Consider the following 14,604-nt stretch of genomic DNA (forward strand, 5'->3'; position numbering starts at 1 on the left):
GGAGGACTCATTTAGAATGACTTATGTGCATCTGCACCTTTACCTGCATGACAGAATAAACATCATTTTTTGCAGTTCATGCTCCTTTTACCTTTTTTTACTGTGATTTTTTTTTCAGTGAGTGGAGGAAAAGTAGCCTCGTTCAGATCAATCTATTTATTGCTGATCGAAACTGCTTTTTTTTCCTGGACCCAACGGCATACGCAATGGTGCTTTTGAAGAGTGGAAGGTATGATCCCTCACAGTACTCTTACTGTAATAAATGCTACCCCTTGACCCCTTATCAGCATATTTACAGCCACGTCCCCATGTGCATATGGATTCAATGAATATTAAATACGATATTCAGTTACCCTGACTCACATGCAAAAAGCAACCCACTCCAGACCTGTTGAAACCCTACTCCTAAACGGAACATCGCTCTCAACAGTAGAGAAATCATGGCCTACTAACTCCAAACACATTTGTGAATAATGGGCTGTCATGAGTCAGGTTGGGTTTGCGGATAAAGGTTGCTGTGCTTTGACACTTATGCTGTCTCCTCTTGCGACATATTCCAAAGGCAGTGCTGAATGCAAATAACGGCCACCATCTGGGCTGAGTGAAGAGAGCTGGCCTGAGAGCACCGCACAGGTCAGCAATGAGACGAAGCAGTCGCTTTCTGTACGTTAACTGTACATCAAACTTACTCTAGCTGTCTCTCATCATATAGGCTATGCATGTTCCAGAGAGGCACTCTCAAAAGACTGAAATCACCATGCAACCTACAAGCATGATCGACAGAGGCAAATATATTCCATGCAAAATACTCAAAAAAAAAAAAAAAAGAGGCTTTTCAGCAGACAGAAAAGAGCAGTGGTTGCATCTACGGTAGTGACAGCATCACAGAAGGAGATAGTTCTAAAATAAAAATGATACGTTGTCTTAATGCAAAGTACTGAATGCAAATGTACAGTTATCCACTGTAATACACTGCTCCTGTCAGTAATCCACTGGTACTGTCAATGATCCACTGCTCCTGTCAGTGATCCACTGCTCCTGTCAGTAATCCACTGGTACTGTCAGTGATCCACTGCTCCTGTCAGTGATCCACTGCTCCTGTCAGTCATCCACTGCTCCTGTCAGTCATCCACTGCTCCTGTCAGTAATCCACTGGTACTGTCAGTGATCCACTGCTCCTGTCAGTGATCCACTGCTCCTGTCAGTGATCCACTGCTCCTGTCAGTAATCCACTGGTACTGTCAGTGATCCACTGCTCCTGTCAGTGATCCACTACTCCTGTCAGTCATCCACTGCTCCTGTCAGTAATCCACTGCTCCTGTCAGTAATCCACTGGTACTGTCAGTGATCCACTGCTCCTGTCAGTGATCCACTGCTCCTGTCAGTAATCCACTGGTACTGTCAATGATCCACTGCTCCTGTCAGTGATCCACTGCTCCTGTCAGTAATCCACTGGTACTGTCAGTGATCCACTGCTCCTGTCAGTAATCCACTGCTCCTGTCAGTGATCCACTGCTCCTGTCAGTCATCCACTGCTCCTGTCAGTGATCCACTGCTCCTGTCAGTGATCCACTGCTCCTGTCAGTCATCCAAAGTTCCTGTTATTCATCCAGTAATCAAGGGTCCATTTGGTTATCAACAGCTTTTTTGACTGGCAGAACACTACAAAAACAAAGTTTACTTAATATAATAAAAGACACTTTTAAATGCATAATATTTTTTACAGGTCTATATGAAGCACATTAGACAGATAACTGAAATGATGTAACTATTGTACCATTTGTCCTCTGATATCAAATTTCATGTTTCCTTTATGTTTTCATATTAAAAGTGCTCTTTCTAATATGTTTCTTTTCAAAAGTAATGTGTAAATTGATTGAAAATTATCTAGACACTGCTACCACATAAGTGAAAAAAAATGAGCCACTTCATAAGATTTAAAAGTAAATTGAGGGTGTCTTTGTCCTTTGTTTTTTTGAAGCATTTATCCAGTTATAGCTATAATTTGGCTTAGCAGTCCAACCACGCCGATCAATGACCTACACCATGCTCTGTATATAACAGAAGACAGTGCTTATTCCAATGGCATTCATGGGCACTGAAGCCTGATGAATATGTCCTTTGGATAATATGTAGCTAACTCATATAATTAAGTTTGCTCAGTTTGTCTTAATTGAGGCTATTGTGTTAGCATGGTGGAACCTAATAACTTCTACACAATGAGCAATCTGCTCTCTGAGACCTGTCAGTGGGATGCGTTTGAAAGATGGCATCCACACCCTAAGCTGTTTTGTTCCTGTGCTGAGAGTGGTGTAGCTACTCATAAAATTGTTTTGACTGAAGGTGCGCTGCGAGGGTACGGTAATACTCATTACCATATCTACAATGTACAAATTGGATGTTCTGTACGGGGGTGTTTCGGTCTCTGTTTTAAAGGGCCTTTGGCTGTCTGACCCGAGTGCTTTCCAGAGGACTTCATCAAACAGGCAGGCTGTTTTTCACGGCATCTGTGCGTAAATGTGCTCCAGATGTAGATTAATGAAACACGGTGGTTTTGTAGCCATCAGCACTCAGACAGACATAGAAGTCCTCTCACTTTTTCTTCTGCGGAAGTATTTATTCAAGATGCTGTCCTGATTTTTGGATATATTTTATTTCCGTTTGCTCCTCACACCTTTACAAAGATTGTTGAATGTTACATTAAGGAATGTTGCATTGAGGCCTACATCAAGGCTGAATACTATGACTGCCGTGTTGTAATAATAATAATGACTGGAACTCCATGCAGAAATGAAATCTGCATCCTTTATCACATATGAAATCTGAAGAGCCCAGCTGTCTTGATTTGTTTCCTCCAAAGTGGCTGTTGACCAAAGATGACATGCTGACAAAACTGACTTCCTAGGGTAAATAAAATTATGCAATATGAACCATGCAACAATGCAAATGTCAGTAGGAATTCTGAAGAACAACATTTGACAATTATTCAGATGATTGAACAATTAAAATGTTACTCAGAAAATATTTCTAGAAGAAAATGATTTAATATCAAATTATATCAAAAAAGATACAATAACAGGAATGAAAATCTTTGTCTTTATACCACTTGAAAATGCTTGCCAGATGGGACCCAGTCTCAAAAATAAATAATAACCACGCTTATTTACTTATCTTATTTATGTGCACTAGTTTACACACAAACACACACACACACACACACACACACACACACACACACACACACACACACACACAAAGAAGCGCTTGCATATTTTCAGAGTAATATTTTACATTGGCCTCTGTCGAGCCCTTTGGGTTTGGAAAATAGGCAGTCAGCCGAAGTCTTCTCTGTTGCGGACTAATTCTCTTCTGAATGAGGTAGTGCAATGAGATTACTCTCCACAGACTGAGCAAAAGTCTGTGGGATGAGAGCCATAACTGAGTTATGTATTAACGGATCAGATAGAATTCTGATCTGCACCACACTCTAACATTGCTTAGACAATGGAATTGCATTACAGAGGATTATCTAACTCTCACAGAACAGCATCTTACGGTTGCTTGGATACGGGAAGATTCTGTCAGGCTTGATCAAGCCATTGTTTGGAATGCGTGATAGTACCAGTACATCTTCTGATTGGAACATATAGAAGAGTACTGCCTGCTGTTTGTCTTGTGTTGGAAAATATCTAATTCATTAATCATTCTGCATAATAGTTCTTAAAAAAAAAATACTTCTATTGTATGGGTATTCCATTATTGTCCAAGTTTCCATTTTCACAAAAAGTGTCATGATTTCTGAACAAATGACTTGCTTTGAAAAAGCATATTTTGCATGTAGACCATATCATCTCCAGCCAAAGAATCAGCTCCTTGATATTCATGAGGGAGCTCTCACACACCGTGCGCTTCATTTTCAGGTGAGGCACCACACTTCTGTCCTGGTGCTGGAATCCTGTGCTTGTCAGAATTCTGTCCCCACTCTGCGCCAGGTCCTGAGCCCACAGCTGTGTCGACTGCATGCGGCTGATTGTGCACCACGACCACCCCGCCGGGCTTTGGCTTGGCAGGGAAAGGGTTTTGTAGGTCTCGAGCCCATTCACCTCTCTCTGTCTCCTTTTCCCTCTGCCAAGAGCCAGGCTGGAGGACAGCTCATGCCATGTAGGGCTAGAAGAGCTAGGGAAAGGTCATGTGTCTTGTGGCGGAAACGCTATGAGTCTCATGCTTTGTCATGCTTTTGCTCTGCTAACTGGTTCCTGTGCTTCAGGTTCTGATGTAGTAGGCTGGCAGCGTTTTTACCTTCATAATACAAAATACATACATCAGCAAAACACTTTTGAGTGTTAATGATTCTTACTGTTCCAAATGCTATAGGTTGTCCTGGGCCGACTGTAAAAACTAGAACAGTGACCTACATAAGTGGAGTATCTATATAGATTCCATGAGATGCATTCTGCCTTTGCTGGTTTATAACTGAGCTTTTATGAAACAGCATTCCAGTTATTAACAACGGTTATCTAAATTAGATATAAATGGTTTTAATGGCTTTCCCAGTATTTATCATGGGAAGACAAGGCAAGGCAAGGTACTGTACTGTATGGCCCTTTTCAAACAAATGGCAATTCAAAGTGCTTTAAAGAAAGTAACCACAAAACAACGTATGTCCTGAATGTGATTTCACCAAAAATGCGATTTCTGTATGAAAAGCTTTTATCATTCATAAGTTTTCATGCAAAGTGGGTTGTGTAAATGTATGAAGTTTTAATCATGATATAGTGTTAATGCCCTCCAAAAACATCAACATATTTGCTAAATGGTAGTGTGTATACCTGCAGACCATTAGTACACTATACATTTTCTAACACAAGTTTGTAATTATCCATTTTAAAGCCAGTAGAGCATATAGTCTCCACTTTGACACATGAGTGAGACACAGTGACTGTCAGACACAGTCAGTCGCTTGGATCCGATTTCTGTGCTAAATGTGTCACTTCTGAAAGGGAAGATAGGCTAATGATGGAGTTTTGGAATTGATAGCATCTTGCTGGGTCTTTGCTAATATACATGTGTGAGGGGAGAGGGCGTGAGCTTATATTAATGCATTGGCTGTCTTTGTCAGTAGTCATTTGCTGTGTAATACATTAACGCATTATGCAGAGAGCAAGGTTTCAGTGGTTTCATTTCCTGGGTATATATCAATAAGAGATGGCGGAGGTTCATTCTGTCGGCTTTGGACAGACGTCTCCACTGCCCTCCACTTGATCATCTATATGAGCACTGTCTTTGGAAGACATGATAATGGTTACTGCTGTTCCTGGAGTTGGCAGTGGTGCTAGAATCATTAGGAGAGAATGAGAGTCATCTCCTCCATCTGCTGCTGCCTTCTCTCACTCTCAGTTTCTACATTCTTTCATTACAGGTTTCTGTGATGGGTCAGCAGGGTGTGGGTTTTATTTCAAAGCTCTATTTAAACCTAATGGAGATGTATCACCACAGAGCTGTTCTGTATTACTAGTTACTGATTTATTACAACCTCAGTCTCAGGTGCCTTGTGTACTTTGCGGTGATTCACGTTTATTCATCAAATTCCAGACCTGAGTGAAGGTCTCTAATACCTCTCTTTGAGGAAAGTTCACTAATGTTTAAAATAAGGAGACAGAGGGAAGTGACAGATTCTCACAGAGGAATGCTGAAAGTGGAGAATTTATTTCAGTGTAGATTTTTTCACCATGAAAGCTTCCGTTTTCCTCGAAGAAAAATGTGTTGTGTGAACATGCAGTGGCAAATAGCAGGCATTATTAGTTGTGAAGTATGGTATAGGTTTGTAAGACACAGAGTTCATTGATATTCTGTGGATTTTCTCAGTCTGTCTGAACTGAAAATCTAGCCAGTATGTAATCATGTCTATATACAGCTTTGAATACAAACTAACAGACCCACACCCGCACACTTTCATTTTTAATGTCATTATATACTCAGAAGACACCTGTTCTAAGTAGTCTAGGTAAATTAATAAATAATTAAATACATAAACTAACAAACAGATGTCAGAACCATTAGACCACATCATATCAAACGCACCATTTGTAAATACTTTAGATCCATTACATTCACTTAGACGATCTCATAATTATCTATCATCACTCCATGTCTTGACAATCCTAAAATCAAGCAGAAGTTTATACTGATCTGTCATTAGCATGATGCATTTTTCTCCAGACTGTATCTGTGAGTGCAGAGCACTTCAATAAGCAGCAAGCGTAGCTCTGAATAATTGTGCACATGCTCCCTGCAGGTGTTAAAGACTTTTACTTTAGTTACGAGTATTATATGAAACCTCTGAGAACTACAGAAGCCTACAGAGAGAAGGTCTGATGGTGTGTCTTGAGACTCTGCTGTGATCTTAATGTTGCGCAATCCACTGTAACTTTATTCCTAATCAGTAAACTCACAAGATGATGTCTCTGTAAGTTTGTAATAGGAAAAAAAATAATGTAAATGTACTTTAGCTATGTTTATGCCTCATATGCACAGTATTAAGAACCTATTAAGAAACTATTCATATTCATAGGTTTGTTAAGGTTGGTGCATTTGCTGAATAGCTGAAAGTCAGCGATAGAACTGTAAGTGAGTCTGTAAGTGAGTATAAAATTCTCTGGACTAGTTCTTGGGAAATCAGTAAGCATAGCATTGTATACATGGTTTTAACATGGACAGCCCCTTGAACAGGACCAGGTTTCCTTTATCTTCTAAAAGTAGTCTTCCCTTTTCATGTTTTGCTTAGACCTAAGATTATTGTTTCAGTTTAGAGCCCAACTTAAAGACTTTCACAGCACCCAAGCCCCATTCCTTGAGTTGAGCATGTTGATCACTTATTGCAGTTCACTATAACGTCCTTGCTTAACCCAGTGCACTGAGATATCAGAGATGGCTGTGTTGATGGACTTCAGGCTAACAGAGCTATCCGAATAGCCAGTGATCCTGACCCATAAAGGCGCCTTGAGTTGAGTCAGAGAGGCCTCTGTGGCTGCCATGCTCTGCTGAGCATGGCTTCATCCTCTCCGGCCTCTGGGTTCGGAGAGTGCAGCAGTATGTGTCCAGGTCCACTCCTGTGCCTCCCACGGCTCAGAGTAAAGGCGATCCGAAACCGGGAGTGGGAAAGGAGATACAAAGCAGCCATGGGAGGAACACATTCTTTCTGATGCTTTCAAAATGCCCCAGAGACCCCGGAGAATGGCATTAGTACATTGTACATTTTCTAACACAAGTTTGTAATTATCCATTTTAAAGTCAGTAGAGCATATAGTCTCCACTTTGACACATGAGTGAGACACAGTGGCTGTCAGACACAGTCAGTTGCTCGGATCCGATTTCTGTGCTAAATGTGTCACTTCTGAAAGGGAAGATAGGCTAATGATGGAGTTTTGGAATTGATAGCAACTTGCTGGGTCTTTGCTAATATACATGTGTGAGGGGAGAGGGCGTGAGCTTATATTAATGCATTGGCTGTCTTTGTCAGTAGTCATTTGCTGTGTAATACATTAACGCATTATGCAGAGAGCAAGGCGATCCGAAACCGGGAGTGGGAAAGGAGATACGAAGCAGCCATGGGAGGAACACATTCTTTCTGATGCTTTCGAAATGCCCCAGAGACCCCGGAGAATGGCTCGCTGGTGTTCCTTTGCACTCATACACAAACTAAAAGCTGTCTTATGAGCTCTTCTGCTGTAGTCACTAAATGCAGACCTGGATATGGTTTTGTTTCTGAACTTGATGTGCTGTTAGCTTTTTTTAAAGCATCAAGGGATGCTTTGGAGTTATGTTTTTCTTTGATGCAGCATTTTGAATCAACTGCAGAAGGAGACTGTGGGTGAACCACATTTGATGTGCACAATGCAATAGTACCAACCTCATTTGCTAGTTTATAGGAATGGCTCAAAATTGTCCAGAACTGTACTAGATCAGTCGAGATATATCCGTTGTCTAATGTTTGTGACATTTTTGTAAGTCTTGGCCTTCCCTTTCCATAATGAAGATAAAATGATTTATTTACACTTTATACATGGGAGCAATCTAAACTGTCTCTATCTTCTAATCAGCAGAACTGCTTGGTTTAGGTCACTGACTATTAAGAGTAGGCAAGTCGCAAATACACTATATTGACAAAGTATCGGAACACACATCTTAATCATTGAATTCATGTGCTTCATTCAGTCCCATTAACACAGGCATATAAAATCAAGCACCTATTCATGCAATCTCTAAAGAGCTCACTTACTTTGAGCATGATATTGTAATAGGATGCAACAGCTCAGTTTGTGAAATCTCATGATCAGTTATTCATGAAGTTATTCACAACTGATATTCCATGATCAGTTGTGGGTGGTATTATTGAAAAGCGTAAGCATTTAGGAACCACAGCAACTCAAGTGGCAGAACACGTAAAGTTACAGAGCGGAGTCTCTGAGTGCTGAGGTGCCTACTGCGTAAACGTCACCAATGTCGCTCTGCTGATTCGGTAACTGCAGATTTCCAAACCTCCCCTGGCATTAACATCAGAACAAAAACTGGGTGCCATGAGCTTCATGGTATGTGTTTCCATGGCTGAGCTGGTGCACGCAAGCCTTACATCACCAAGCCAAGCCAATGCCAAGCAATGGATGGAGTGGTGTAAAGCACACAGCCACTGGACTCTGGAACAGTGCAAATGTTTTCTGTGGAGTCATGAATCACATATCTCTATCTGGCAGTCTGATGGACAAGTATGGGTTTGGGGAATGCCAGGAGAACATTATTTGCCTGACTGCTTTTTGTCAACTGTAAAGTTTGGTGGCGGAGGGATAATGTTATGGGGTTGTTTTTCAGGGGTCGGCCTAGGCCCCTTAGTTCCAGTGAAGGGAAATCTTAATGTTTCAGTATACGAAGACATTTTGGACAATTGTATGTTCCCAACTTTGTGGGAACTGTTTGGTGATGGCACTGTTTGTTCCAGCATGACTGTGCCACAGTGCACAAAGCAAGGTCTATAAAGACATAATTGGGTGGAGGGAATTGATTGGCTTGTACAGAAACCTGACGTCAACCCCACTGAACACCTTTGGGATGAACTGAACAGAGAATTTGTCCAACACCAGTGTCTGACCACACAAATGCGCTTCTGAATGAATGGGCAAAACTTCTCTAAAATCTTGTAGAAAACCTTTCCAGAAGAGTGGAAGTTAAGGCTGCAAAGGTGTGACCAATCAATATCAATGCTTAAGGATTAATATGTGATATCATAAAAGCACCGGTAGCTGTAATGTGTTGGTTGTTCCAACTGTTGTGTGGGAGTCTCAACGTTTGCCCATATAGTATATGTAGTATGAGTGTGTGTATATACTTAGAGTCTCCACCCGCTTCATAAGAAGCACCTGTCTTATGGCCTCATTATTAGGTACACATATCGGTGCTTTTTCTAGGTGTCCAGTCGCAGACTGTAGGCCATATGCAGGTTGCCAGTCATCTTATTTCTCATTCAGTACACAGGGCCATTGCAGACCCCTCAAAAATATCCTGGTGAGAAATTGGCCACTGATGAAAAGTGGAAGGAAGGGTAGCTAGCGCAAACTATACATGGCAACAAAGGAGCTGCAGTTGACCCTCATGGCGTTTCTAATAAAGAAATGTTCTTAATAAAGAGGACTGTATATCCTTGACTGCATGCAACATCCTGCAGCCACAGGCCTGTCTGCATTGTCATGACTGAGTAGATGCTTTATCTATCTTACTTAAGTCAATGTGCTGTCAATGCCATTGTTTTCGCTCTATTATAATTCGACCTTGATTCATTCACACTGACATCTGTGGAAAATGACCGTAGCATTTTTTCCTCACTCTGACAACATTGAGATGTAGTGCAGTGTTTGAATGCTCTAGGCTACACAGGAACTGCCCAGCTAGTTAGTCATCATTTGATTTGTGTGTGTGTTTGTTGGTGTTTGTGTGTGTGTGCATGCATTTTTGTTGATGTTTGTGTGTGTGTGCATGTGTGCATGTTTTCATATTGGTGCACGTTGTGGAGGCACAATGGCTAAGGACTCAGAGCCCACTCTAACCACTTGAGAGATGTGGAGAGGCTCAGGTGATGCAGAAGGCAGACAAGCACCTACACAGTGCCAGTAGGTACGAATTAGTCAACCCATGTCCTACTGCTCCTCATACCTGCAATAAACTGTCCAGATATGATTAGATATGTACAATTTAATAATCCCAGTGGACCGAGCAAGCTAGAAAAAGTTCACCTTCTTCAAAGTCAAATGTTTAGTGCCACCCTGTGGAAGACAATACACACTGCAGCCTGTTTTAAACATCTAATCCTCTACCATTCACGTGAAGCATTTGCTTTGTCCATTGATGTAGAGGTTCTTCACATATGAAAAGCTCTGCATGGAGTGAGACGTTCTTTCACTCCATGTATATCTCCCATTTCACCTCCTCCATGGTGTCTTTGGGAAACTGAACGAATGTGCGGAATGCCCGGGATTCCAGCTTGAGCTGCGAGTTGTCCATGGCAGGGCAGCGCTGTCAGTGACCTCGCTGCTTCTTCTATCAGGAGAGGGAGGGAAGCAGAGCCTAAGACGTCTTATCTGTGTTTACGTCCACGCGCGCCAGCTCCATGGCCTGTGCTCTGTCTGCGACCGTGTGACTCAGGGCATGCCAGAACGACCGCGCTGCAGGACAAGGCACGCCAGACCGATCGAGGGTGAGCGAGCTCCTCTCAGCCTCACTTGGGCCCCAGTCAGAACCTACAGCTGCCACACTTCTTGATTGCTCTGCACAAGGTGAGTCTGATTCGTTACTCGACCTATCACTATAATGCAAGGCATGTTCCTTTGGTTTGGCGTGTAATAAATTCTTATGCATCAGTAAAGTCCATCTGTTAGTTGTACCTTTGCAATTTGCTGTGCTTGTAAACAAGGGGGAATAATGCATATCTGTACAGCATGCAGAGTGGTGCTGCTTGATGTAGGATAACTGCCTAGCAAATACTCTCTCTCTTTGTACTGTGTCCATGCGGCAGCTAGTGTGCCTGTGGTCACCCATTTATGCTTTAAAGGTAAGAACACAAGAGTATCTTCTGCAGAGATTATTTGTTTTACTGTCTCTGCTACACAAACACTGCCCTTTACTCTGCCTCTGCTTAACAGTGCAATCAACACATCATGTAAATTCATGCTGTCTTGTATAAATAACTCACACTGCATACAGACATGGTGCATATATAAACCATTGGCTTAGTTATTTCCTGTGACATGCTTTTATTCCATGCTGGACTATTTAATTAACAGTCAGCGCCAGCGGCTAACGCTAGCCGGCCCATGGTCCGACTGAAACATTGCCTTTTGAGGTGCATTTCACAGTTCATTGGAGTGTGCAATATTATTACTTTTCGTAGAGCTGTACCATTCCAGTGTTGTTCCCAGTATGAGTGGAGAGGGCGTGACATCATTCGTGCTGGTCACTGTGCTGGGTCTGATCCTGGCAAGGTTGGCTTATGGTCAGCATATGGGGGAGGAGCCCTGCTCAGTCCAAATCCTTGTCCCTGGACTTAAAGGTGTGCCCCAGCATACGGTAACACGCCGCCACACACGAACATGCACAGCCGGTTCAGCTCCAGCTGATGCTTAGATGTTATCGTTATGCCCTTGTGAAAGGCTCACCTCTCTAAGTTCCTGCTGCGTAGTTGTCCCTGGCTAATGCAAGTCACTTCTGGCAGAAGGTATCAGCTAAATGTAAATCACCCCCAAGGTTGCATCGGCTAAACGTAAATATTTATGTGTTCTTCGGTTTGCCGAAATAGCACAGGGGGTTTGGGCAAGCACTCAGGGTTGCTTCCCTGTAGCAGTGTAATGTTAAGAAAAGAGCGATGGCTTGCTTCAAAGCAAGGGCTGTCTGTTCCCATAGGGGAAGCAGGAGAGAAGGGAGAGAAAGGAGCACCTGGGAGACCTGGCAGAGTGGGGCCCCCTGGAGAGATGGGTACTGCACCACTCAAACACACTTACTCTTACCTAAAATATATGCACATCATTTAATAGTAAGGTACAGTCAGAGTCAGAACACTGGATGCTTAACATGTATATTCAGTGTAAGAACTGGGCCCAAGCACAAGTATAAGTGGACTTTTGCTGATGGGCCACGTGAGCACATGTGTCTTCTGGGATTCATCATGTTTAGGGAGTGTAGAACAGCAAAATGTTCTGGAGATTAAAAGGTCATCTGGCTATATCGGCCAGAATGCACGAAAGATGACAATTGTTTACTGCTGCTCTTAATGAGGATTGAGTGGTTCTTTTGGGGGTGTGGGTGCTTTTCCCTAAAGCCTTCTTAGAAGTCTTTAGTTTATACTTTAATAATAAAGGATGAGTGTTTAAAAAAATGTTTTTTCAGGTCCTTCTGGACTTAAAGGAGAAAAAGGTATCATGGGACGTTATGGAAAAATAGGTCCCACTGGCTTAAAAGGTAAGGTAGGCCACCAATGAAACTGTAATTTACAAAGTAAATAGTGTTTTGAAAGTCTGCACAATTACACATGGACTTTTTACAGGTTTAAAAGGCGATGTGGGAGATCCAGGTCCAGCAGGCTCAAATGGAGACCCAGGTAAAATTAGCTTTAAGAGCTGCTTTAAGATAAAATCCATATTTTAATATCTTGAAGTATGTAATTGTTCAAGCTTTAGTTATTGCATATAGTTGACATAATGTCACATTTGAATTGTGGCTCGAGGGCTTCCCTGTGAGTGTGCACCCTTACGGAAGATGATTGGTGAAATGGATAATCACGTGGCACAATTAACCAATGAGCTGAAGTTCATTAAAAATGGTAAGACCACAAAGCCCTTATCTCCTGCTATAAAGAGCATAAGTCAAACCCCAAGCCTAGTGTGTTAACGCACCTGAATCTATTCATCAACTGGCCATTAAGTGCTTTATGAGCTGAACCAGCTATGCTGCAGAAACATGCCTTGATGTAACTCCAGAAATGCATTCTGACACTCTTGATACATGGGGAATATACACAAATACAAGCCTGCTACCATAGTACTTTAAGTACTTTACCATTGTACTTTAAGTGCTTAAGTACTTTACAATATTCTCGCACAGGTAATTGCATAGATGGCTCTTTTCCATAACAAGAGCAGTCAAATCCCATTCTTATACAGACTGACAAAAGGTGTTAGTCAAACAGGAGGCTGCCTTTTTTGTCCATCTATGTGAAATTCGCAGTGTTGGATGCTGCGGTGTGATTACAGAAATACAAGTGCTCACTTTTCAGCACTGCCCTCCCCCGCAGCTGTTGCTGGCATCAAAGAGACTGACAGCAAAGTCTACCTGCTGGTGAAGGAGGAGAGACGCTACCGAGATGCCGAGCTCTCCTGTCAGGCCAGGGGCGGGCACCTGGCCATGCCCAAAGATGCTGCCACCAACAGGGTGCTCGCTGGGTACATCACAGGAGCAGGCCTTAGCAGGGTGTACATCGGCATTAACGACCTGGAGCGCGAAGGCCAGTTTGTTTACGTGGAGCGCTCTCCCATGAGCACGTTTAGCCGGTGGCGGGAAGGGGAGCCCAACGATGCCTACGAAGATGAAGACTGCGTGGAGCTGCTGTCATCAGGGGAGTGGGTTGATGTGGCCTGCTCTCTCACCATGTACTTCGTGTGCGAGTTTGACAAAGACAGAATTTGAACATCAGTCTCTCTCTCTCTCTCTCTCTCTCTCTCTCTCTCTCTCTCTCTCTCTCTCTCTCTCTCTCTCTCTCTCCACACACACACACAAACACACACCATGTGATTATTTTGAAAATGCGACTTTAAAGACTTCTGGTTCTGTACGCCTGTTTGAAACAGAATGACAAGTGAGAGTGGAGTTAACGGACTGTCTTTTTTAAACAGAAATGCTACGTTCTTGATTCTTGTACCTGCTTTAGCTCTACTGTATGGCAAACTAAAAATTTTAAATTATTTTCTGCATGTACTGCAGAAAATGCAGTACACTGCAGTACAGCCTAGCCTACAGTGTGTTCCAGGCTGACTGGACAGATCACGTTGGGATCTTGGAGTGATTACAGAGACCATGGTGTATATGCATGGACTTCCATTTCATTTATTTCTCTGTTTCTTTATGTCTTAGCAATTAAACCTTTTCATTCATTGTGTATGATTTATATTTCATTTTGCATTTGTATTGTCTTGAATAATGTCTTTGGGGATTTTCTTCCTTGGAACGCGGGAGATTATTGACACAAGTTGAAATGTACGACGTTCCCTGCTAGTTGGAAAAGCAGATTGTTGTAAGTTGCTGCCCTCTAGGGGCCCCGTTCGTCATGAAAAAGCGCAGTGAAATGACTCATTCTCCCTGTACGTCATACCCAAGGATGTGAGAGAAATCGATATCATATCATATTTACAAATACTCTTTAAGAATTTGGAATAACCCGTGTTATCTCAAAGCAGACCAGAGATTTCAGACCAGAGTGGTCACTCTTTGGGAACTCCAGACAGCCGGGGTCGAGGTTACGTGTGCAGTGACCGTTTTGTTACCCTATGCTTCTGTTTATCCAACCAAGAA

General features: G+C 42.4%; 1 protein-coding gene across 1 annotated transcript; it reads left to right on the forward strand.

Moving 5' to 3' along the window:
- Positions 1-170: 170 nt before the first annotated feature.
- Positions 171-14,122, forward strand: colec11 (collectin sub-family member 11). The gene is made up of 9 exons (XM_035533002.1): positions 171-229; positions 10,651-10,820; positions 11,064-11,095; positions 11,435-11,593; positions 11,944-12,015; positions 12,427-12,498; positions 12,584-12,637; positions 12,764-12,859; positions 13,331-14,122. Exons 4-9 carry the CDS (start codon positions 11,464-11,466, stop codon positions 13,720-13,722), a joined length of 816 nt encoding a protein of 271 aa, XP_035388895.1. The 5' UTR covers positions 171-229; positions 10,651-10,820; positions 11,064-11,095; positions 11,435-11,463; the 3' UTR covers positions 13,723-14,122.
- The last annotated feature ends 482 nt before the right edge of the window (positions 14,123-14,604 follow it).

This window comes from Electrophorus electricus, chromosome 13, assembly GCF_013358815.1.
Source record: "Electrophorus electricus isolate fEleEle1 chromosome 13, fEleEle1.pri, whole genome shotgun sequence".
Lineage (NCBI taxonomy): Eukaryota > Metazoa > Chordata > Actinopteri > Gymnotiformes > Gymnotidae > Electrophorus > Electrophorus electricus.

What these genes read in the sequence shown, in the direction of transcription:
- colec11 (XM_035533002.1), top strand. Translation starts at nt 11,464, where the DNA reads ATGAGTGGAGAGGGCGTGACATCATTCGTGCTGGTCACTGTGCTGGGT. An exon ending in GGGGCCCCCTGGAGAGATGG is followed by an intron (nt 12,016 to 12,426) that starts GTACTGCACCAC and finishes ATGTTTTTTCAG; the next exon opens with GTCCTTCTGGACTTAAAGGA. An exon ending in GCTGAAGTTCATTAAAAATG is followed by an intron (nt 12,860 to 13,330) that starts GTAAGACCACAA and finishes CCTCCCCCGCAG; the next exon opens with CTGTTGCTGGCATCAAAGAG.